Source organism: Streptopelia decaocto (genome assembly GCF_964273445.1).
Source record: "Streptopelia decaocto genome assembly, chromosome: 24".
Classification (NCBI taxonomy): Eukaryota; Metazoa; Chordata; class Aves; order Columbiformes; family Columbidae; genus Streptopelia; species Streptopelia decaocto.
The window spans coordinates 1,181,688-1,206,174 of record NC_138679.1 but is presented as its reverse complement, the minus strand read 5'-3'; the positions used below and the strand labels follow the sequence as shown (position 1 = coordinate 1,206,174).

General features: G+C 46.6%; 1 protein-coding gene and 1 long non-coding RNA gene across 3 annotated transcripts; one reads left to right on the top strand and one right to left on the bottom strand.

Moving 5' to 3' along the window:
- The first annotated feature begins 16 nt into the window (after nucleotides 1-16).
- Nucleotides 17-2,011, top strand: LOC309449854. Its single transcript, XR_014186009.1, has 2 exons — nucleotides 17-577; nucleotides 1,402-2,011. It is a non-coding gene; the product is annotated as an uncharacterized lncRNA (long non-coding RNA).
- Nucleotides 1,619-20,852, bottom strand: UPF1 (UPF1 RNA helicase and ATPase). Of its 2 annotated transcripts, none has more exons than XM_082072331.1 (24): nucleotides 20,294-20,852; nucleotides 15,476-15,618; nucleotides 14,955-15,044; nucleotides 14,262-14,429; nucleotides 13,291-13,471; nucleotides 12,777-12,938; nucleotides 12,558-12,642; nucleotides 12,270-12,368; nucleotides 11,972-12,089; nucleotides 11,557-11,716; nucleotides 11,327-11,445; nucleotides 10,894-11,058; nucleotides 10,570-10,684; nucleotides 10,247-10,390; nucleotides 9,623-9,836; nucleotides 9,315-9,432; nucleotides 8,218-8,374; nucleotides 7,084-7,226; nucleotides 6,232-6,406; nucleotides 5,664-5,745; nucleotides 5,006-5,167; nucleotides 4,608-4,825; nucleotides 4,058-4,180; nucleotides 1,619-3,946 (listed from the first exon to the last, which is right to left on the bottom strand). In XM_082072331.1, the coding sequence occupies exons 1-23, from the start codon at nucleotides 20,516-20,518 to the stop codon at nucleotides 4,061-4,063; spliced, it is 3,363 nt and encodes a 1,120-aa protein (XP_081928457.1). In that variant the 5' UTR covers nucleotides 20,519-20,852; the 3' UTR covers nucleotides 1,619-3,946; nucleotides 4,058-4,060. The 2 variants fall into 2 exon arrangements, with proteins under 2 accessions (XP_081928457.1, XP_081928458.1); XM_082072332.1 differs by having other exon boundaries at nucleotides 11,972-12,080; nucleotides 20,294-20,851.
- Nucleotides 20,853-24,487: the final 3,635 nt, after the last annotated feature.

The window sequence follows — 24,487 nt, the reverse complement described above, 5'->3', positions numbered from 1 at the left end:
ACCATGGTTCGTTTGCTGGTTTTAGTGCTCGGTGGGTGACGTGGAGGTGCTGGGAGCCCCGGGTCGAGGGGACGTCGCTGCTGACGGATGGTTTGGGTGAAGCGGAGGGGCTGCGGTGCCCCCCTGCAGCGGTGGGGACAGCGCGAGTCAGCGGCATCTTGTTCCTGTGACTCAGTAATTAATTTACCTCACTTGCAAATTGATGAGAGCAGGGTCCCTCCCCGCAGCTGCAGGACAGGGCTGGAGCCGGACGGCAGCTGAGTGTGGGGCGGCAGCAGCTCCACAGCCCCAACACCTTCATGTGCGTGTGCAGTTTAGGGGTTTATTTTTTTAAAAAATTCGTTGTGTGTTGTTTTTTCATGATTATTTTTCCTGTGTTCGGGGGTGTGCTGGCTGCGGTACCGGCCCAGCACAGCCGGGCATGGAGCGAGGGGTCAATGCCACTAACCCGAGCTGCAGCCGCGCGGTGCCGGATGGACCCGAATTTGCGCCGTCGCGGGTGATCCCAGCGGAGGAATCGCTGCTGTTCTCCCACCGTCCGAGCCGCTCGGCCCTTCCAGGCGGGTGCTGTTCCTGGGTAAGGCAGCTGGAGCTCCCGCAGGCATTCTGCCGCTCCTGTTTTGTTTTTTGGGGGTTGGGGGGAACTAAAGGGGGAACAGAAAAGGAATCCATGTTAGACTTGAATTTTTTTCTGGTTTTCTTGGTGTGTTTTTTTGTGTTTATTTTTTTTTCCAACTGTGAACCTGGCACCACAGCGTAGATTATTTTGTTGTTGTTGTACTTTTTCTTTATACTGATGTTGTCTTCATGGTCTGATGAAGTATCACCGAGCACTGAGGGTTTAACCACTGCTGGGTTTGCAGCACCAGTGTCTCCCCGGCCCTGGGACTGGTTTTTGCTGCCCCTGTGTAGGAACCGAGACGGGAAGAGCCCGAGGGACAGTTGTCGTGCACTAAAACGTTTCCAGCTCTTGGTGGAGGACACGCAGTGAGCTCCGCAAAGCCCTGTAGGTAAACTGAGCTTTGCAAAGCCCTGCAGGTAAACCGAGCTCTGCAAAGCCCTGCAGGTAAACCCGAGCTCTGCAAAACCCACTTGAAGCACTTCAGTGTTTTAAAGGGCTTAGTGTAGGACTTAACTAAAGCAGGAGCTGCTTATTTCAACTTTAAATGGGCAAGAGTAAAAAAATAAAGTATTATGTTGGGGGGCAACTGTCCCCCCTGCAGGCACCAAGGGGGGGTGGGTGACAGCCATGACCGGACATGGGGACATGTTCTAATGGACACGGGGGTGGTAAGACCAGGCCTAAAGCGTGCAGCAGGCGCTAAGCCACGCCTGGGGCTGTCTTGGCTTTGCTGAGCCAGCGCCTGCACCAGGTAAAAGCCACTTCTGTGTTTCCTGCAGCGGGAGCCGCCCCTGGGCGCAGCCTTTGGTCGCTCCTGCCGCTCAGCATCGTCTCCATCGGGGGTTCACCTGCTCCCCCCGTCCGCTATGCACACCCCCCCCCCACTTTTGTACTAGTCTGTGTTTAAAAAAAAAAGGTAATAAACTTGAAGTTTATACAATCAGACTAAGTTTTAATGAACGTTGCATGGTTTCGTCATTGAAAGGTGGAGCCACCTTGAATGCAAGAGCTGTTTATTAATATTTTATTGATGACAAACAGGTTTAAAACAAACTGAGACAAAAAAAAAAAATCAAAAAAGAGTTAACACCGTGCTAGCACTGATGTCTGGATTTGTAAAACTCAGAGTTAACCGCTACAAAGGAAAAGGCAGCGCGAAGCAGAGGCAAGCATTCCGCGGGAGGGTGGGAGAGGAGGCGCGATGCACAGAGGGACGGCGGCAGCCTAGCGGAAACGTCTACGCAACTACGCAGCCTACGCAGGAAAACAAAACTAAAAAGCCCTTCGGCAATGTTAATAAATAAAACAGTCCATCTCACGAGGAAGGAAGGTGGCCTGTGTCTCCATTCTTTCACGTTTTAGGAGTCTAAACTCTGGAGGCTTTTTTTTTTTTTTTATGAGAAAAGAATGGGTTTTGTTTCTGGCAAAGTTTCTTTTTGCAGTTTCTGGAGCTACGTTTGCTGCAGGACTGACCGCGGTGTCGGACGCCTGTTCGGTCTGTGCAGGTTACTCACGTCCCGCTGCACCGGGGAGAGACACTCTGGAAAACTACAGCAAATACAGGTCATGAACGCGGGTCAACAGTCACAGAAAGGACAGGAATGAAAGGGCTGCCCCCACCTACAAAAAGTGGGGTTTATGTCATTTAAGTACATTCATATGAGAGGTATTTTTGAGTTTCCCCCCCAAAAAAAAAAGACTAGAAACACTTGGAGCCCTTTGAGTATAAAGCTAAACTTAATTCCAGCTTAAAGACACCCAGGTTAGTGAATCGCACTCTACTGATCTTCGCCAATTAGGAGGTAGAGGTTAAGTCTAATTTAGGGATCTGATAAAAATGGGTCTGTAGGATTCTAAGTTCCCCGCGCTGTTTCTAAAAAGGTTTAGACAGAAATAAAATGCTCCCAGTGTTCCCACAGGACTCAGTTAAGACATGGGTACAGCTCAGCAGTCCGATGGCTCCTCTGCTGCGCTGGGTTCAGCTCTGAGCTCCAGCGTCCACGGCGCAGCCACTGCCCGAAGCATCGGCTCCGGTTCGCGCTCCCACACCGAACCCGTCCGCTCTGCGCTGTCACCGAGAAGCCACACCAAAGCCTGACCCGTTCTCTCTAATGAGACCCAGCTCTCAGAGGCCACCTTCCACCACCTGCCTGCTTTGTCCATATGGGTTTGTTTTCCAACCTGCTTCGGTAACATTGTAGAATCTTTTACTTCAAAACCAATATAATCCCCAGTTTCCACTACTTCTTCCCCGATCTGCGGGAACGAGTAAAGCAGGCCTGTTAAGCGTCATCTTCCTCCAGGGCCGAAGGGCACAGGAACCCATCCCCTTTTCAAGCGCAAAGTTCATCTTACAGAAAGGCTTGTTTTTCACAGAGTAGAGTCCAGACAGTCGCCAATTAAAGCATACAGAAAACACTTGGAAACCCTCCTGACGAGCGCGCACGCTCCTTCCACTCTAACTGCTATCCAATGTAGGAAGAAGAGGCTGATTGCTGCAACTTTTAAATCACACTGAAAGTTCTCAAGGTTGGTTGCTCTAATTTAGTTTTGTTTTAAACTTTTTTTCTCAGAACAAGGATCTCCCAGGTCCACCACTAACAATTCAGAGACAAACTTCTAAAAAATTCAGCGCTCTTTTGAAAGAATCTCTTTAAAACCACCTTGTCACGAAAGACCCGTTCAGAATGTGGGCGACACGATGACACTAGGATTTCAGAGCCAGTGTTGGACAACAAAACCTGCATCTCAGAGTTGAGCATCAGCTGCGTGCCGCTGGATTTCCGCTTGGCTCGCTGTCGCTTCCGAACTCGCCCTCTCTCTCAGATACTCTGCTTCTAAAGTGTAAACAGTTACTGCTAAAATATAGTACCCCTTGAAAACGAGAACAACTCTGAGATGAGGGTTTTCCTCTCCCCATCTGCTCTGAAAGGTGATGCCCTGCTCGCAAAAAGAGAAGTGTGGAATGAAGTGAAACCTGCTTAAGGCCCTTCTCTCGAGCTGGTTGGACTGGGGGAGCAGGGACTCGGCTGACCACTCATTTCGGGTGAGGTGCGTCCGGAGGCGCCCGCCGGTCCGGCGGTGCTCTCTCTCCTCTCGGTCAGGCTCCTTGTCTCAGTGAGCTAGCAGTGGGCTCTCTCGCGCGCTCCTTTCTCTCTCTCTCTCCTCTCCGTTGGTTGGTTTCTTTCTCCTGTTGCTCTCACACAGTGGTGCTTCAGTTTTAGCAGTGGAAAACAGGTATCCATTTTATTTTATTTTTTTTATTACCCAGAATAAAATGCTGATGAACTAAGCTCCACACAAGCTTAGCTCTTCTTCCTCAACCTGAAAGCAAAGCGACAGTTGCGTTAGCGACATCGCTCTTAAGACAAATCCCGCGTTTATGAACTTAAAGCAGGGAATGGGAAGCAGAGGAGCGACCCTCAGGTGCCTTACACTCTAATACTGTGACAGTCCCGTCACTCCGCCGTGTTGATACGCACGTTCACCCTGGTAAGTAGAGTCCTGTGACAGCGCCACGTCAATCTGAGACTTAAACTCATCACCAAGGTAACTGTCCTGAAAATGAAAGTGGGTGTTAAACCTCTAAGTCATTACCGAGCTCAAGCGGCACACCTGGCAGCCGAGGTCAATGACCAAGCCTGGCACATTTTGTTTTGTGTGGTTGTTTTTTGACATTCTTTTTTTTTTAAATCTACTTTTTGTTGCAGAATTTCCACACACACAAAGGTTTCAGCGACAGCTGCCTGCTCGACAGGCAAGCAGCCCCAAGTTAAGGCTTGAGTCCAAACATGCAGCATTTCACCAAAACTAAGATCCCTGAGTGTACTTCGAGTCCACCAAGTGGAGGAGGATGAAATGCTGCGGCTGGAAATGGTTTTGGTTTCCATTTTCCTTAGTACGAGGAAACAAGGATGTGCCTGCACACAGATCACTGACAGGAAACCCAGGACAAAGAGCAGCCCGCCCATCACCCGCAGCTCACCTGTGATAATTCTGGTTGGGAGAGCCCGGGCTGGCTCATCTGCGAGGGCTGGCTCATGGAGATGTAGCCCTGGGTCAGGGGCCCCTGCGAGAAGGGCTGGGACACCACGTCCTGGCTCGCTTGGCTGTTCGGAAGGTTCGACTGACTCGTTCCAGGAATCCCAAAACGATTTTTCTGGCGCCCACCACGGCCAGTCTTTCCTTTTGGCGCCCCGCGTCCTAGAAAAGCATTTATTCCAGCCAACAGTGAGCAATCTTACACGTGCAAACATGAGAAATAACCCTTTCTATAAAGACCTGATCGCTGCACCCACCAGCACCGCTGCAGTAGCGGCAAAAACCATTTTCCCACTTCAGACCTCAAAATGTGGGGTTTTTTCTACCGTTTTGCCCCCGTACCTGCGGCCGGCCCGTTGGCCTGGCCGAAGTACCCCGGCGGCGGCATGGGCGGCATGACGAGGTTGAAGGGGATGGGGATGTTCATGGCGGTGACGTGGCTGGGGCCGGCGCTGATCATCCCGATCTGGTCGTGCGTTTGAAAGTACATGTTGGACGGGCGCCCTGGGCAGGAAAAGCCACAGAGATTTCAGACATCCTGAATATTTAAAAACCAATTCATATTCCTGCTTTTAGCAGTAATGAGAGGACTCGTGAACAGGATAAATCGGAGCCAGAAATTGAAAGGACGATGCTACCGCTGCCAAGAGCCACCAATATTTCTAGTTCACAGTTTATTCCATGCTTGAAAATTTCAGAGATTAACAGGTTCATCCCCACTCAGTTACTGTTTTACAGCACAACCTAAGATTCCCGAAATGCTCACTTTCCCCTCATTTTTCACTTGCTCTGCATACACGGAGTCAGACCATAGGGGCTTCGATATAAAGAGCAAAATCCAGACACACCAGGAACATTTTCAGTTCTTAAATTCCATATTTTTTCTCTAGTGGCTCTTCAAGCATTTAAAAGTCTGAGGTCTATGAGACCCCAAAGCCCAAGGACTGGGCGGGGATGAACAACAACTCCCTGGAGGTGTTAATTTTGACAGCTCCTTTACCTTGGCTGCTCCGGTCATAGACAGACCCTGGAATAATCGCCTCCCGTGCATCATACATGGCAGTAGTCATGAAACGGGCACCCTGGAAGCATTAGAGGAGTTAGACAAAGCCTTTGCGCAGAAAACTCCGCACTGCAGTTTCAGTCTAAGTTATTTTGGGTAAAAATCCAGTAAAACTCCACAGATCATGCAAGATCACAAGTGCTGAGGCAACTACCTCGTTCTAATAGATGGGAAACATCCAACTATCATTTCAACTACATCATGACAACAAGAAAAAAGATAAGATTCTGCAGGCAGCCTCTCTCAAACTGTGAGACAATTCTGCAGTAAATAAAGACCAAAATAATAAAGCACCAGAAAGGCTTTTCTACAAATGCTCAGCTTAGAAACAGCTGGAGAAGCAACATACTCGGATCACGCTGTACTAAGCTGGCAACAAAAAATGAAAGTTATGGGTGTGTGAGGGTACGTGGGTGACTGTTTATTCCGTCCACGTATAACTGATCAATCAACCCCCAACTGCTTCATGGCACAAGCATCTGAGAGACAGGAGAGGCCGACTTACGGGGTTGATGGTGTTGACGAGCTTGCGGGGCTTGCTGAACTGCATGAGGCTTTCCCGGAGGTTGTTCAGTGGTCCCTCCACCAGAACCTTCTGTTCCTTGTAGTAGTTCAGCAGGTGATTCCACAGGGGCTGTTTAGACAGCGCTTTTGGGTTCCCAACAATAATTACACCGTACCTGGACAACAGCAGAGATAGCAAAATGAACTCGGACTAAAAATCAAGCTGTCTTACCCATTAGCATCAGAACAGGCTTTAAGTCTATCTCTTTCACAGTAAATCAAGGTAGTTAAGCCCAGGCGGTGGGGGAGACCCTGATGCAACTCCTTTGTTTGCAGCAGGTGGTTTCTGCAGTATGACAAAACACCTGCAAGGAGATTGCTGCAGCGAGTTTCTCAATAATCACAAGCTTCCCTCTGCGGGCTTGTCAACCGCATCGGCGCGCTCGACCAGCCGCCACACCGCGCTGGCGTGAACGCCGGAACCCACGAAGCCGACCCACACAGTGCGGACTCCGCATCGCCCCCCCAGTCATCGCACCCACTAAGAGAAGCAAAATGGTAAAAAATGGTTGCTGGAAGGGATGAAGAAGCAGCTGGTGGGGAGAGTTCTGGCCTGCAAACAGGGGGAACAACACGGTGGCTTCTACAAACTCCTGATGGTAACAGCGATTCAGTTGGAATTGCTCTTGTAAATCATAGGGAGTGTGGAAATGATTTGAGGCTCCTCAAACCGGGTGGGAATGGCCCTGCTACCCACCACACACAGACTTTTTCTTAGTCGGACACTATCAACGCTTTATCACACCAAATTAGTACCCTGGAACAGACACAGATTTGCCCAATTTTACTTTACCTTGCTCTTGTGAGAGCTACATTAAGACGCCTGGGGTCATTCAGAAACCCTATTCCTTGGTGTTCGTTGGCCCTCACACAAGAAAGGATAATGAAGTCCTTCTCTCGCCCCTGGAAGGCATCCACACTCGCAATTTCCACTTCCTGAAACAGAGGAAAACACGTAAATCACGGAAGCACAGTGCAAAACAGTTGTGCCACCAACAGGCATTACAAAATGCCTTGGCTCTGCGCTTGCAGTTCCCATCATTTGAGAAAAATGTTATTTTTGTAACCAAGAATGATTTGATAATTCCACTGGTCGCTAAATAATTTCCCTAAAGGAGAACAGACAGTCTCAGTTTAGGACAAATTACTTTTATGTTCACTGTTTTATGGTTCTCCCATTTCCCCCAACCTGGCATGTGCGCTATGGAAAGCATCCCTTTTCTAGGTATGTTGCCAAAAAGACTTGTGACTATTCCAAACCCTCGTAGTAAGAGTGGTCCAAGTGAGCTCTGCTGCTCTGCGCTACCGAGAAACCTGAATCAGAGGGACAGATCATTCCTGGCAGAACTAAAACTATTTCCACCGAGTCCTCCTTCAGTGCAAACACTGCCCAAATTCTCAATATTGCAAAACAGACTATATTAAACATACAACTGCCTTGTTTGTAGCAACAAATTTTGATGTTTGGCAGAGGAGTTCCACTGATGGGAGGATGTATGCCCAAGCAAATAAATAGTATGAATTTATGGAGCTTGGTTTCCTGCATGTCTCTTGGCTTGATGTTTTTATTGAAGCCCCAAGCTGACTGAAGCTTTTCCACAGCTGAAGCACTAATGACCTTTCCCTTCTGAGCCTCAATGAGTCCTCAGAGGATGGACTCACTCAAATCTTCCTTTCAAAGACCTTTACAGGGTTTTCTCCTTTATCTGGCCAACTGCTCCCCTGACACTTACTGGCATTAGGTACCTTTTGAACTCTTTTTCCTGGTCTATTTTAACTAAAATAACCTAAAGCGCTCTAAAATTACTAAACACAGACTGACGCCTAAGGCAGCAGACTAAAAATGAAAAAATGGCAAAGTTTCACAATATCTGACTTTTCTAGCGGCTCCGCATCCCAGTGTTTGTCGTTTGGGCAATGACTCTACCTGGTAGAGCTTCGTGTGCAAGGAACCACTGAACTGCATGTACTGCACCAGATAGGATCGTTGACCTTCGTAAGGAGTAATGATGCCGATCTGATCTGGCTTGGCACCAGCCTTCAGGAGCTTTGTAGTTATCTTCTCCACATTGGCAGCTTCCGTCCTGGAAAGAGAGATGCATTTATCTGAGGAGAATCAAGGCATTAGGTCGAACCTTTTGTGAGTTAGTGGGTTTGAAAAACTTGCAGCTCTATTCTGTCAGGCTACTTCAAGAAAAAGACCAATTTTACACTGCATTGCTCAAGTGCTCCCATTAATTTGGCTTTGGCTTTGCAGGAACATTCCCCACCACCTCCTGAGCTGGGCCATGCACAGGTGTTCTCAACAAGAAGAATATGGTCAAAAGCCAGCACCTCAAAGAAATGCCTCAGAATAACAGAAGTTTCTGCTTAATACACATCTCCAACCTACTCAGAACCACAAAGCTATGCTTCCTGGAGCAACAGAATTCATGGTGGCCACCATTCTGAAATGGACCTTCTCAGTAGGGTTAAATGTACACATTTACTTTGAGTGAGATCATCACAAATGTTCCAGCCTGCCGTGCAAAGAGATCCTTCAGTTGCTTTATCTTAAAGTTTTAAATATAGAATGTTTTTAACGCCAGTCTCCCTGTCAGCCAGCTATTGTGCCGTTCGTTTGTGCGCAATCTGGCCTGTCGCGTTTGGCGGCCTTGCACATGCTGTTCACGAAACAGGCCCAGATTAAAAATATCCCAGCAGGTATTTTTCCTAAGTTGGTCTGGTTTCCCTTCCAGGAACATGAACAAATGCACATGACCAAGAGGAGCAAAACGTTTTAAGCTCACTCTTTGAAAAAACAGTTGGAATGTGCAGGAAAAAAAGGGATGGAAAAAAGCAAATGAAATTCCCATACAGGAACTGTATACTTCGCTTTCCCCTGACTTCATTACCTGCGACTGTCTCCAAAAGAAGGCCACAGGGTTATTGACAGACGCATTTAACAAGCTCCCTTACATGCGAGATATGCTGGGACAAAAGTATTTTAAGTCTGTGTATATCTCAGCATTGAGTTTTGTTTACCTGTTCAAGTAAGAGGTGCCTGAGCTGGCAATTTCTTCTTGTCCTTGTGTAACATAGAAAAACATCGGCTTATCTGGCTGCGGCCACTGGAAATCAAAACCTTTCTTCACACGGTCCGCTGAAGAGCACAAAACCAGGACGAACACAGTTAGTGCTGCTTTACTAGCAACAACACTCACTCCTAAGTGCAGTAGCAACTCTCTTTTCAAGTTAATGTTTTAAAAAAAATGCATCGAGATTAAAGAATCCTTCCTTTGATGCTTAATGTATTTTAAAAAGTTATTAGCAGAAGTAATATTGTTGCTCACCGGCAGTGACACCGTTCTGGAGCGACCCCTCGTAGAAGATGTTGGAGGGGAAGGCGCTGAGCGCAGGGTGCATGCGGTACTGCACCTGCAGGCGGATGGGCCGGATCCCCAGCACCACCAGCCGCTCGAAGAGCGACTGCGACAGCCCGGCCTTGGCGGCTTTTTTACACATCACGACGGGGCCCAGCTGGCAGTGGTCACCGACAAGAATCAGCTGTGGAAAACAAAGTTTGGTCCCAGTTGGTATTTGCTGAAACTTGCTCAGTAGCTGGAAATGACAGCAATATCCTACTTTAATATATATTTGGAACTAACCAGTCTGATTTGTAATAAGCTTCAGGATCTAAGCTAAGGCTTATAAACCTTCAGCATCAACTTGATATTCAGATGATCATTTTTGAGTAAAATCTTCAGCCTCCAGATTGTTCCAACAGGACCAACATGTTCCAGTCCAAACTAACAGGACTATCACAAAATACAGTCATTTAGGTCTATATTATGGAAGCATCTTCCATGAAATGAAAGGATTTCATATCCCTATGTGCCTACACTGTGAATGTTCCTGCTTGACGCCACTTCCTCTGTTGATAAACTATTTTCTTTAACGAATCCCACAGCTCTCACCTGCTTTGCTCCCAGGACAACGGGCACCATGCACTCCGGCTCGGTGGCCTGTGTGCTTTCATCAATCAGGATGGAGCGGAACTGCATTTTCGCAAGTCTCGGATCGCCAGCTCCCACACATGTACAACAGATCACATCTGCATTCTGAGACAGAAATGCAATGGAAATTCAGTAAGATATCAACAGACAGTATTTTTACAAGGAAGAGTATTCAAACCCTCCCCGGAAGTTAAAATGTACTGTGATCTCCACCAGTAAGGTGCAACTGAGCCTCCAGTGGGAGAAGGCATCTATGGAAGCTGCTAGTACCAACAGAACTTTACCATAAGTAATTCCCGCTCCGCTGTTCGTTTCAGTGCACGGTAACGTTTTTCATCAGCGGACGACAGTTCTCCAGTTTCGTCTTTAAGCTGCTGCAATTTCTGAAGCTCCGGCATGCTAGGAAAAAAAGAGAATTTTGCTTTCCAGCATAACCAACAACTTTTCAGGATTACAGTGGAACCCATCTGTAAAACTAAATATGTACAGAACCAAAATGTTATGACATCAAGCAAATACATGTTGTCGTCATTCCACAGTGAACCAGTTGTGTCCATCCCACCATTCAAGCTGTTTTTCCCGTTTCCTTGTCACCCCCGATTTCTTACCTATCCATGTTTCTGATCTGGTTATGCAAAGCCAAGAAGGACACGGGAGAGTCAATTGCCTCACGACTTTTAGCGCACAGACGAACCACTTTCAGTCCGGTTTGGTGGATCTTCTCAGTCAGCTGATCCACTGCTATGTTACTGGGAGCACAGACCAACACAGGCCTTGAAAAAAACAAAGGCAGTCTCAACGAGTTGTAACTTTTTCCCACTAGACTTGGAACAAAATCAGAATTGTGTCAAGACACGTCCCCTAAAATATACGCTGGGGAAGAATCTTTTCTGAAATAAGCACAAGTCTTTCCAGAATAATATACATATACATCTAGAAAGCCTTTTAGTTCAAAGATACAAATGATTTTGATTTAAATCAAGTTGATTCTTCGACCATTAATACAGTAACATCATTAAGATGTAGGAGAGCAGTTCTTACCCGTTGCCCTGTCTAGCCAGATGATAGACGATGGTGGCTGATGTCACTGTTTTTCCAGTACCCGGGGGACCCTGAATAAGGCTCAGAGGACGCTGCAGGACAGTCTTCACAGCATAAACCTGTAACATTTTTTCAATTTCTATTTAGCATTCAATGCATAGGAAGTTCAACCTCTGTTCATAAGTCCTTTATCATATTCTTTGCGTGCAGTAAAAAGGAGAAGAGGTTACCTGAGAATGGTTGAGATCAGGAAGTCCTTGTGCTGTAAAGCGCTTTGGCAACTGGCATTTAATAATTACATCTTCTACCTCATGACCCAACAGTTTGTGATAGATGTACCCAGACACCGAGGTCTCATCCACAGCAAATGTTTTCAGAGCACTCTGCATCCTGAAATGAGGGAAGGGCAGGCAAAAAACCCCAATGTAGCAGTATGACCTCAAATGTAATTAGCCACAAGTGTCCTACACAAAGGTTAATCAGACACCAGGTACCAATTCAAGTATATTTTGGGAATACTAACAGAACTGAGACAAACATTCGACTCCAAGAATAACAGATCTTGTTTTTCCCCAGCATCAACACTACAAAGTATTAGGACCAGAAAAATCACCAACTGGCGAGTTCCAGCGTGCTTCCCACTACCTGTCAAATGAAGTAGATTTCCAGACAAAATCCACTTGGAAGTTGTGAGTAACTTCCACAGGCGCTCCAACGCTGCTCCTCAGCTCAATGGCGATCTCATCACCATAATCTGTAGAACCTCGTTAAGTAGTAATCTATAGCAAAAATTTGAATTTTATTTTTCCCAATTTTTTTTTTAGCAGATCCCTGTGACAAATTAAAATTATCTCAAAATTACTTTTATACACATTTAGTGACTTTTCAGAAATATTTCAACCTTGAATTGAGCCTTCCCGAAGGCTCACTAAGTAAAGGATACTATCAGGAACTTTGATTACATGACCAATTCCTTTCCATAAAGGGGCCAGGTCTCCTTTATACCTCAAGCAGATCTCGTCTCCTTGCATTAGACGCATATCTACAAAGGAAGGAAAAAATGCTCTCTGAGTATTCACCAAAGAACAACCACCATCAACACAGAAAATATATAGCACTATCTTATATCCCAGGCTCACAATCCTTTAAACACTGACGTTATTCACCAGAAGGAAAAGAATAATAACTCTCTAAAAAAATCAGACAAAACAGACAATCAAGCCATCACTACCTGAATCAGTCTTTGGCAGAGTGAAATAAGCAATTCTTTTCTTGTTCAAGCCCAGGTCCCATCTGACAGTGATGTTGTCCTGGGTCTAATGGCAAAAGCAAACAAACAAACAAAGGCATCTATTACCTTCTTAAAGAGCTGTTTGTCAACTACCCCAGTCGCCATGTGTTTGATACTGAAGAACAGTCCCCTCAAACAGGCACGTTTCAAGCATATTACCTGAGACTCCTTGAGTTTCTTGTCATAGTCTGCCTCAAGCTTCACTAGAGGACCAAATATATTTTGGTATTGATAAGCATCTTCATATCTCAGCAGGACATGCTGTGGTTCTTCATCAACACCAGGCTTTTCCAAGTCCTCAAGGGTTGCAGATGGATTTTCCTAGAATTTAAAGCACAAACGTTTTGTTTCAAAGTGTTAAGCATGAACAAGTGACAATCACTGTGCGACAGGACTGATAATACCGTGTTTCACTACTACAGGATGTTATATTAACTTGACCAAAGCTAAAGAACATAAGGATGAAACTCTGCTACATCGATAGACCATCTCCTGAATCCTTCGATCAATACCCAGTTGCACTACGTGTCAAATCTGGCAGATTTGAACTGCAAGTGATTTAAATACATTCCCTGCCTTATATAGTTGCTAAAACCAGTCTTGTCCCTCCTTCATAAAAATACAAAATTAGCACTTGGTAAAATATAACCACTACTTCAAAAGCAGCACATACCTTCCAAAGTTCTTCCAGTTTGTTAATCTGCTGAGCTGTAATCTGACGTGCTCTCAGCTGCTCCTGTTCCGATGGAATCTTTACCAGCCACGAAAGGAAACAGCGATCTTGGATGAGGGGCTGCCACTGTGAACTGTCCCAATTAATATCCTTTAAACTGCTCTGACTGGCACATGGCTGCCTGCACAACCAAAATATTGAAAATTATTATTCAATTAGACAAGTGTAAGAAAACATCTACGGTGTGAAGTGTAAAAATAGGTTTATCGTGCTCTTGAAATGACTCGAGTATCTCTGTTAAAAGGAAAAAACAGAACCACCCAAGACTGCTGGGCCAATTCATTTTTCAGTTCCTACTATTTGCTATTTCGACACTGGGAAGGCTCAGTATCAGCAGTAGCATTTATCGGATGTTTCCAGAATTGAAAGTTCCAGCATCTAAAATCTAAAATATGACATATTTGAAAGTGGTTACAGTCCATTAAGATTACACACACATATCAGAAAACACTCGGGATTACTTCCCATGTGTTTAAACAAACAGAACTCACTCCGTAGAAACACACCTCCTGCTGTCAAATACATGGTAGGTATTAGAGAGCAGCGGAGGGGAAAGGGATCTGGGGTCCTGGGGACAGCAGAGTGACCATGAGCCAGTACTGGGCCCTTGTGGCCAGGAAGTCAACGGTACCTGGGGTACCTGGGCAGTACTTCCATTAAGTACTGCTTCCTTTGGGAGAAACACTTTCCTACAGATCTCAGACATTTGCCCAGTACAACAGAATGGTTCTTTGTCGCATTATCTACTTGTATGCAATTCACAAAACCCTATATGATCACATAAAGGAAAAATGGTGGCAAATCAGAGTATAAAATATATTTTGGTGCAAAACGAAAGCAAGTCTTGCCCTTTAGAAAGAAGGTTACACAACAGACTTGACACAAACGTGCCAACGAAGGCATTCTCTCACCTGCACAGCAAAACCACCACAGAGTCTGCCTTGGCTGGGATGAAGCCAAGGAGAAACACATTGCGACATCCGCAGTTATAACATTCCAAGACGGTTTCTCCCAGAGGTCCGTCTTTATGGAGAGTCACCTCTTTGCACTTGGCTCTCACAAGATGATTAACGATGTGGCTGAAACCAGAGAGGACATGCATTTACATGAAGTTAATAAGAAAATCAGATTTAGACCTAACTTAATGTATCAGCTCACTTATTAAAAGACACAAACAAAATCTATTTACGTTGTGGTAGATATCAGTAAGATCTTGGTCTTTTCATCAAAGATACTGCTAATACAGTTTCAATGATTTCTCAGTGCAGAAATGCTTTCAGGTAGATGTGTGAGAAAGAATAAGAAATGTGTAAAAAATCCTTGTTTTTATGTTACTGGTAATTGAAAGAAGCCTCTCAAAGCTCCACAGGTCAAAAGTATCAGTTCTGCTCTGCCTTGCAGGAACAAAGGATGCGAGAAGAAGCAGCAAGCTCACTTCATTGAAGTGATTTAAGTTTCAAGTTTTGCTGAGATCAAGGTTTAAGTCTTTCTTAGTAAGGTCTAAGTTAGTAACAGTGGAAAAGCTATCACTAAAACGTAAATCACAGCCATTACACCGCTTCAAAACAAACACTAAACCATTCATTTCCATCATTTGACTCTACCTGCCAGATGTATTTCCACGCCCGTTACAGAACCACTTTTTGCTGGTGTTACAGTAAACCACACAAGCAGGGTCATGGATACCACAGTAACTGGAATTAAAAATGAAAAAAACAGGAAGTGATTGGGTTTGTGCTGATAGGAAAATTCAAATACAAGATTTAAACTACCCGGTAGCGCACAAAAATAAGGGGAAGTGAAAATTAGGGAACACAAGTGTTGGTGAAAGTACCAAACGTGAGCTAAATTTCTGTTTGAGTCACAAGTATTGTAATGCTTCCCAGCATTCCCATCCCTGGGCTGGCTCAGCCTTCGATTCCCAAAGGAAGGTCACAGACCTACTGGACGTGGCAGCTGTAACAACACACAAGAGCTCACCAGAGGGCACCATTTTCCTACCAGTAGTGTCTGTCTCCAAGGAAGTGGCTCTCAAACTCCAAAAGTCCTCTAATCACACACCTTTCACTCACACAAAGTGCTCCTGCCCTCTGGAAATGAGCCTGTGGCAAAGATTAGGTCTTACCTGCAAGCATGCACAGGCAGATCCTTTGTGTAATAGGTGTCTTCCTCATCCTCTTCAAAATTGAGCTCTGCCAGGAGCTGGCTGGTTTTCGCCACGTTGTCGTCCACAGCTCCGTTCTGCAAAATGCCATCAGGTCCGTTCACCTGAAACACAAGCTCAGTGCTTAAGTGACACAACCAAAACAGGCGACTTCTTAACTCATCATGGAAGAGGTGGAATTTCAAAGCCTTAGGTTAAACTGCATTTCCTAAAAGCAGGAATATCAGGCATTCACAGGCGCATTTTGATTGGTCTATTCCAGAGAACAATAATACGTGATTATACACAGCAGCTGACAAGTTCAATCAAATTCTTTGGGTTGTCATAAAAAAACAGGATTGCTGAACGTTAATAAAATTGCAAAGCTCTCTTCTAAAGGCAGAAAACCAAGAAACTACAACAACTGCAAGCTATTAGTACTTGTGCACCAGGTGAGTGTTACTGCACGCCGGGGAGCTCCTACCCAGAGCGGGGCAGGAATGAGGTCACCTGTGACTCCGGAATCCAGCAGCGAGGCCAGAGCTTGGCAGGCGCACGACGAGGAAGTGACTCAACTATTGTTCTAAAAACCTACTGTGATGTTAAGCCTATGTGCATATTATTAAAAATCTGGCACTGTCAACTGTTGTATAAGGGAGTGTGGGGGGGCTTCTCCGTTTTCAAAGTGTTGACTGAAACTTCTGGCACAGCCAGTTTAACAGCTACAGCAGTTTGAACTGCTCCGAAACCATCACCAAGGTCCTGGTCCCTCCCTCGCTCATTTTTTGGCCTCTAAAACACTGGTCGAGAGACAACAGTAAAGGTCCAGGGAAGTGAGTTACAGAACAGCAAATCAGATGATATAGTTTTTGTAATGGCTTCTACCAACCATGGAAGAGAGTCCCCAAATAGGTGAGAACAGAGTATCATCGTCTCACTTTCTTACAGCACTTCTGGCCAACACCCCCCACCCACATCAGGTGAACGCAGCTACATCCACTTAATGGAGTTTGACATTAAAGTGGTACATGTCAAGCTGGAACAAGAAAAACAATTGCTCTTAAGTAGGTATTTTGCTAAAGGAATATTCTTGTTAAAAGACTGCAGTCCCATCAACACCGCACAGCAGCCTCAGGACCACCCGTCACACTGGCCCGATTCAGGTCATTTTCCCTCTTGCTTTAGGAAAAAAAAATATATATATACACACTTTTGGACTTGCATGGATAACCCAACTATTTGTTGTTTATAGATTCTTTACATTAAAGCTATAGAGTATTTACCATACCTTATGATCATCTCTTATACTTCTCTGTTCTCTGCTTCAAAATAAGGAAGGAGATATCAGTGAGAACATTCACCCCCACACCACCTCGGGCTGTATTTCCAGATGGGGACATGAGCAACTTTTTGTCTTTGGTAGAACTGGAAATTAAATCCAGCTCCCATAGTCTAGACCAAAAAAATCCCAAACACATTAACACCATGTGCCTTGGCCACCACAGGCTCCTTGGGCATGTGACTGTTTCCCACCATCCACACTAAGTCCTTGGCTGGAAAAGTGAAAAATAAAGGCAAAAATCAGAATGTATCTGAAAATATTTTTTCTTAAAAATCTATTCCTATGCTTGATTTTAATTATATGTAAACAATGCCAACATAGTTTTCTGAAAACAGCAGACATTGCTCCTGCACTACCAGCCCCTCGTTATCTTCTGTCACAGAATCCCAGAGTGTGAGGGGTTGAAGGGACCTGGAAAGCTCATCCAGTGCAATCCCCCCATGGAGCAGGAACACCCAGCTGAGGTTACACAGGAAGGTGTCCAGGCGGGTTGGAATGTCTGCACAGAAGGAGACTCCACAGCCTCCCTGGGCAGCCTGGGCCAGGCTCTGCCACCCTCACCCCAACAAGTTTCTTCTCAAATTTAAGTGGAACCTCTTGTGTTCCAGTTTGCACCCATTGCCCCTTGTCCTGTCACTGGTTGTCACCCAGAAGAGCCTGGCTCCATCCTCCTGACACTCCCCCTTTCCATATTGATCCCCAGGAATGAGTCCCCCCTCAGTGTCCTCTTGTCCAGCTCCAGAGCCCCAGCTCCCTCAGCCTTTCCTCACACGGGAGATGCTCCACTCCCTGCAGCATCTTGGTGGCTGCGCTGGACTCTCTCCAGCAGTTCCCTGTCCTGCTGGAACTGAGGGGCCACAACTGGACACAAGATTCCAGGTGTGGTCTCCCCAGGGCAGAGCAGAGGGGCAGGAGAACCTCTCTGACCTACTGACCACCCCCTTCTAACCCACCCCAGGTCCCATTGGCTTCCTGGCCACAAGGGCCCAGTGCTGGCTCATGGTCACCCTGCTGTCCCCAGGACCCCCAGGTCCCTTTCCCCTCCGCTGCTCTCTAATGGGTCATTCCCCAACTTACACTGGATCCTGGGGCTGTTCCTGCCCAGATGTAAGACACTAATCAACTGTAGCAACATCCTCTTAAACTATTAGTTAAATATACATTGGGAAATGAAGCTCTTATAGAGCAATCACATTTTCTTGGCAATCTGGATGCTCCGTACTGCTCAACTAATCTTTTCAAACACCAGGACACTAAAAAGATACCAGAATATGAACAGCAGAGTATATACCGACAATGTTTACCAGCAGCAAATATATATATATTTAATTCAAGTAGCTTTAATTATAATCACAACAACCACCTTTAATTAAGCAAAATGTATGTGATCAATTTTGGGGCCCTAGAAGTTGTTATTTAGTATGTTCCCTGCCAAAGCACATAACAAGTTCAAATTATTTGTTGAAGGCAGCAAAATTTCCCCCAGAATCTTTAAGAACCGCATGATTTCTGATCTTATCACTCCTGAGACCGTTGAGACGCACAAGTCTGAACAGAGCCAGGGATTTGGGGTTTGCTGCACTCCCGCTCAGGAGGACATGGCACTGATTCCACTTGTGAGAGTTCTCGTTGCAACAGGTCCATTCCCTCCCAAACCCAGCATTTCTAGAGGCAGGAGGAGGACCAAGACAACCACAAGAGCTTGTGGAAGCATCATAAACACACTCCATTAAAGAAAAGAAAATGAATCCCTTCTTGCCAGGGCAGTTGATTACAGACGTACTAATACCTGAATGTGCTCTCCAGGCACTTTTTTCCTTGGTACTTCAAAGGCTTTTCCAACATGTTTAGACAAAAAAAGGCAAATTAAACCTCTCATCTGTTTTTTTAGCTTATTTTGAGGTGGTGGTTCTTCTAGCCACATGTTCTCTACTGTGAGTTCTGGAATGAACACAACCCATTGAAGCTTTAAAAACTAAGATTTTTAAACCTGTCTTTTAATCAATTAATATATAGTCTGGCTGTGCACAGACTCTATTTTACTACTTAACGATTCTGGTATCTCAACACTCCAACTGGAAAAAGTCTGCCAAACCCAAAGTCAAAAGCGATAAGCAAACAGGAAATAAACAGCCCACGGGGTGGTCACATCTCTAATTCTGTCCTAGAAACACAGCGACGTGCAGCAGGTCCCTGCACAGGCTGTACGCTGGGTGCTTCCAAACGCCACAAAGTCATTTCATTTGTCCTGGGATACACCAGATACAGCCCAGCTGGGATAACACCCCCCCAGTCCTGCACAACACATGTGTAGATCCTCAGCGCCCGGACACATCGGCCTATTTGCACTTCACTTGCTTCTGATTCCACATTTACACACCCCGACACATCAGGTTTTACAAGTAAAAGGAAAAAAAAAAAAAAATCAAGCCCACCCAAACTGTTTGGTTCAGGATTAAAAACTTATGTAAAGCATTTCAACTCCTCTTTAAACTAATAATGTAGAAATATTTAATAATGCAACTACGTGGGTATTTATCTATGTGTAATGAAGCTCAGCAGAATATTCCGTGATCTTTAAATGGAGAAAAGTTTGACTTTGAAAAAGAAACCTGACGGAGTTCTTCAGTTTTGTTTTCACTGCAGCCAGTCAAGATGCAGCGCGGTGACAAGCAGTATCTTCATTTGCAACACTTCACTTGGGAGCAAACAACCCCAGCTCCTCCTTTCCTTCACTTACGTGAATTGGTAAACAAACACAATCTAAGTGTCATTTATGCAGCAACCACCAGCCAACTATAGCAAAAAAACCAAAACAAATCACCTGTTCTTAAGTTATGAGGAACCAGACCTCTGAACTGAAGTCTCAGGCCGTATCGCCTGTCACTCCCATACAAACCCAAAACAAATCAGCCCAGCAACCGTGGAGCAGAAAAAGGTGGGAAAAGAAACAAATAAAAACCATATTTTGCTTTTAGCCCTGGGAAAAAATTAAAGGAGGTAACGCTGAATTTCCACAGTACTCAAGTTCTGATAACCAACGGCTACCTATAGCCACAGCTGTTTTGAAAAGGGAAACTGAAATGACACCCATACGCTTTCCTGATTTCTTATTTCAACGTCACACAACTGTCACGACACAACCGCGGAGCCCGCCGGCTTCCCCAGCCGAGAACCGCCTGCAAGTTCCATCTCCCCCGCGCCTTCCCAGGGCTGTGCCGGCCCGCTCCGCGGCCTCCGCGCTCCACGGGACAGCCCGGCAGCCACACGCGGCTTCCGCTTCCCCATCCGGGGGGGTGGAAGAACCGGGGACAGAGCGCCAAGCCCCGCAGCCCGCCCAGGGCTTCCCCTCGGCGGCCCCGCGGCCGGGCCCGCCCGCCCCTTCCGGACCCCCCCGCCCCCCGGTGGCGGAGCCGCCCGGACCCCCCCGCACCCCCACACCCCGCCTCCCGCCTCACCTGGGCTTCGATCGGTCCCGGCGGTCCCTGCCCCGCTCCGGGGGGCCCTTGGCCCTGTCCCGGCCCCGCCTGCCCGGGCCCGGGCGGGGTCTGGGTCTGGCTGGGCAGAGTAAAGTCGGTGAACTCGAACTCGGAGCCCTGCGTGTCGGCGCCGAGCAGCTCGGCCTCCTCGGTGTCCAGGAAGGTGAGGGTCTGCGAGCTGGGGCCGTACGCCTCCACGCTCATGGCGGCGGCGGCGAGGAGGAGAAGCGGCGCTCCCCCGCACAGCCGAGCCGGCCGGGCCTCACCTCAGGGAGCCCGGGCGCCGCACTACGCGAGCGGCGGGATCCGCCGTGCGCACCAGGCCGCGCGCGCCTAACCGGCCACCAACCAGCCCGCCAGCCGCCCCCACTCGGGCGGCCCCACGCGGCCGGAGCCAACGGCGGAGGAAGCGGAGGGAAGCGGCCGCGGGCGGCGGGCGGGCGCCGCCGGAGAAGCGGAGCCCCGAGGCGCTGCGAGCGGAACCGTCCGGCCGCTGCTGCCGCCGCGCGCCAGGCCAGGAGCGGTGACGCGGAGCGCACGGAGGGACGGCGACGCCAGCACGCCCCGTACGCGTGGGAGGGGTGACGTAGCACGCACACACCTGGGGAGGGCAGGCGGAGGGGGCGTGGCCTCGGCGAAAGGCGCGAAGGGGGATTCGCGCCGCGGGGGGGGGAGGGCGTGGCCTGGTGTTGACTGACTGCTCTGCTACCCAATCGTTCTTCGCGATGAGGAGGACGAGTTGACTGACTGTTCTGCCAGCCAATCGGTCTTCGAGATGAGGAAGAAGAGCGGGCTGTGGCGGGCTGTGCGGGCAGCTGGGCCCTAAGGCGATGAAGGGCCGCGGGAGGACCTGAGGGGTTGTGGCGGCTGTCGAGCACTGTGGAGATGATGAGGGGGGCTCGGGTGGGGGGTCCAGTGGGTTGCAGGGCTGTGGTGGTGAGGGGGCCCTTGTTGGTGCCTGTTTGTGTGAGGGGATGTGCGGTTCCCCGGTGAAGTCCCCTGTACCTGCTGTGGGCCTGGGGCTGTAGTGCTGGCTTTGCGGCCTGGCTGCCCCGTGTCCGTGTTTGAAATGGGGGTCAGGGCTGGCAGGCGGGAGCTGTGCACGGGCTTCATGTGTTTTGAGACAGATGTGGCAAATTAAGAAGGATTTGGTATTACAGTAATACCTGCTCTGTCTGTAATGCCTCTTACACCTGTAATACCTGACAGAGCAGTATGACAGTCAGAAGCTGAGCTGCTGTGAGGTGAGGGTGCTGGAGCCGGCCATGGAAATCCCCTGAGGTCGAGGAAGGTGAACGATCGGCTTGTGAAAAGAGAGGAGGGAGCAGCACGTGTTTCTGCTCGTAAATAAACAGAAAGTTTGCATTTGGGTGCCCGCATTTTAACATCCTTTTATTGGCACAAAATTAATCTCTTTTAAGGTAATTTCTGTGTTGTGGAAAGCATTGATATGAAGGCCAGATACTCAGTCCCCTTTCCCTACTAAAGCCTTCAACTATAAGATGCAAATACGTATCTTATTTAAAAAGTGATTTTAATTTTATTTTTGCTTTTTTGTAGGATAAAGCCTGGAACTGAAACAGCACGTACCAGATTTGCAGCTGTTAGGCTGAAAAGATCTAAATGAAGACTGAAAAGCATCCTTGTCCTAGGAATATTGTGCACCAAGTACAGGAGGGGAGAGAATGAGCGGAGAGAATACAGGAGTCATCGCTTCTGCATGCAGACTGTTTGAGGTAATCTTTAGCCCTAAGCCTCTATGAAGGAATAGACTGTACCAGTAGTTTATCATGCTATAATATCATATATAATTCAGCATTCAGATTGGAATAGGTTAATCCAACAAGCCACTAAAAAGGCAGAATAGTAAATTGCCTGTTGAGTTACAACTGTCACATCAGTTAAACTACAGTTACAGCTACAGTTTAACATGGTGACATCAAGATAAGTCAGTTCATCAGTATTACACGGCAGGTTGAATCTTGAGGTTCTTGATTCCTGAAGCTGAAACGTGGCTGAATTAAAAGCCCTCAAAAGTTTGTTTGGAAAGCATCCGTGGATGAACTAAACTGCTGCTTTCTTAAGGTGCTGAGGCTGGAGGATGGTGAGGAGATGAGGCAAAAATGAACCCAGAGTGAGCTGGGGGTGGAAAGCCTGCAGTTCACTTGAGATGGTTTAATGAGGGACCAAACTGGCTGTTAGTTGTGGCTGTTGGGTTCCTGGTTGTGTTTAAAAACAGAGACTGTGATTAGTGTTTATACCAATACAGAAGCATGGTGTGTGGAGAGGGTACATTTGAATTTAATGACATTATTGCTTAATTGTAGTTCACTGCATGCTGGAAACTGTGGAGTCCATTGGTGCTTTTAAAGATAATCATGGAGGTGCGTATGCAGGCTACGCTACAGAGCTCCTAAAGGCTATTTTTTGTGTAAGCCATGTTTTGTGAGAGTTTTCTCTCTTAAATCTGGGCTAGCGCAGAGGAATGGCGCTCTGACTCATTGCTCTTTGCTGTTGTGCATCCAATCTGAAATTTTAAAAGGTAACACTTCAGAAAACTGGAACACGTTCTCTGCAAATGTTGCTGCTTTAGCATTTTCATGCATATTTAGAAGCTAGAATTTGCAGGACATGCTTAGCCATAGGAAGCTATCCAAGAGAACAAATGTGGGTGAATTTAACTTTGAAAAAGATGCTTTCTCCTTGCTTCCATGAGCTGAAATGTTTAAGGTGATTATCTTGAAGAGGTGCTAGTAAAGGTTCCTGATGATTACAAGTGTAAAACTGACGCATGCAGCAGTTTGGGTGTTGGTAGAAATAACAGTCCTGACTCAAAATAATTGGCTTTGCCAGAGGATTTTCCTTGAAATTCGTTTCAATTCCAAGACAAACCAGCGCTGGGATTTGATAACGAGAGGGGACTGAAAACAAGCTGCTGCGGAAAGGAACGAACTGATTGGTCTCTGCAAAATCCCAGCCCTGGAGATAGAGCTGGGAAGTGTCATCGTGACGTGAGGGTTTCAGGGCCAATGGAGCCGAGTGCGAGGCAGCTTTGCAAGACCGCCGCTTCAAATGACAGGGTTGGATTTGAAAAGAAAAAATGTGTATTTTTATCTTAGGATAAAACAATTCAGGTTGGGGGAATACGAGTGTGAAGTGGAGACTGGATGGTCTCGACAACGCTGAGGGAATGCTCACACGTGATGTGTCGGTGTAATGAGTGCTGTGCTTAGCAATTTATTAATATATTATAGAATAAATGCAATCAATACATTTACTATGCATATTTAATCACTTTACCTCCTTATCTGCTCTGTCACTTTGCATTTTAACAGCTCTTGATTTCTTCTTTGTCGTTTAATGTTCACGTCACTCGTGGTGTTGTTCATTTTCTGTCTCTGTTTGCCTTTGGCTCGCCTCTCCCCCAAAAGAAATATTGCAATGAGAATTCCTTACAGAATTCCCTAGCCTGAGCGGTAGCAAATGGAACAGCAAAGAATACCTGCTGTGCTTTTGATTTTTAAGAAAAACTCTTCCCCTGCAAACTGACGAAAATTCAATATTTTGGGGTTTTTCTAATTTTAAAAAACGCCCCAATAATGCAGCAACAAAGCAAACGCTGTAGAAGGCTGTGAATTCGCTGTTCCATTGCAGATGTTACAGTTCTGCTCAGTTACCACAAGAGGGACACAGAAGGAAAGTTAAGGCAGGGCTGGTAAAAGAAATCAGAATAACAGCTTGATGCAGGTTCATAGCAACGTTTTGTTTAGGAAGATCTTCTGGGATCATAACATTCCTATAGCTTCCTTCAGCCCATATAATCTTTAAAAAGCTTTCTAGACCTTAGAAAATGTGATAATAAGCATTAAGAGCTAAAATGGATCTTTTCCCAGAACTTCACAGTCTTTCCTCAGCTTTTTCCTATTGGAACATCTGTAGCGCTGTCGGGACAGGGAGCGGTCGGGCTGGCTGTGGTTTTGTTCCATCTCCAGCTATTGGACCAACAAATGTTGCAGCATTTAGTAGGCGTGCCGAGAAGGTGCTTATGGAGCTCTTTTTGTTTATTTCTATTTAATTTTTGCAAATTAGTGGCTGATGATGCAGATGTCGTAAGATCAGAACTCGTATAAATGCCTTCACGAAACAAGAGCGCCATAAAATCCACTTAAGTAA

Bases quoted from the DNA above. Each gene is read 5' to 3' on its own strand.
- UPF1 (XM_082072331.1), bottom strand. From the start codon at position 20,518: ATGAGCGTGGAGGCGTACGGCCCCAGCTCGCAGACCCTCACCTTCCTG. The intron at 10,391-10,569 runs GTAAAGTTCTGT...TTTCTGTCTCAG, and splicing joins CGGAGCGGGAATTACTTATG to AATGCAGATGTGATCTGTTG. The intron at 4,181-4,607 runs GTGAGCTGCGGG...TTTCATTTTCAG, and splicing joins CCCAACCAGAATTATCACAG to GACAGTTACCTTGGTGATGA.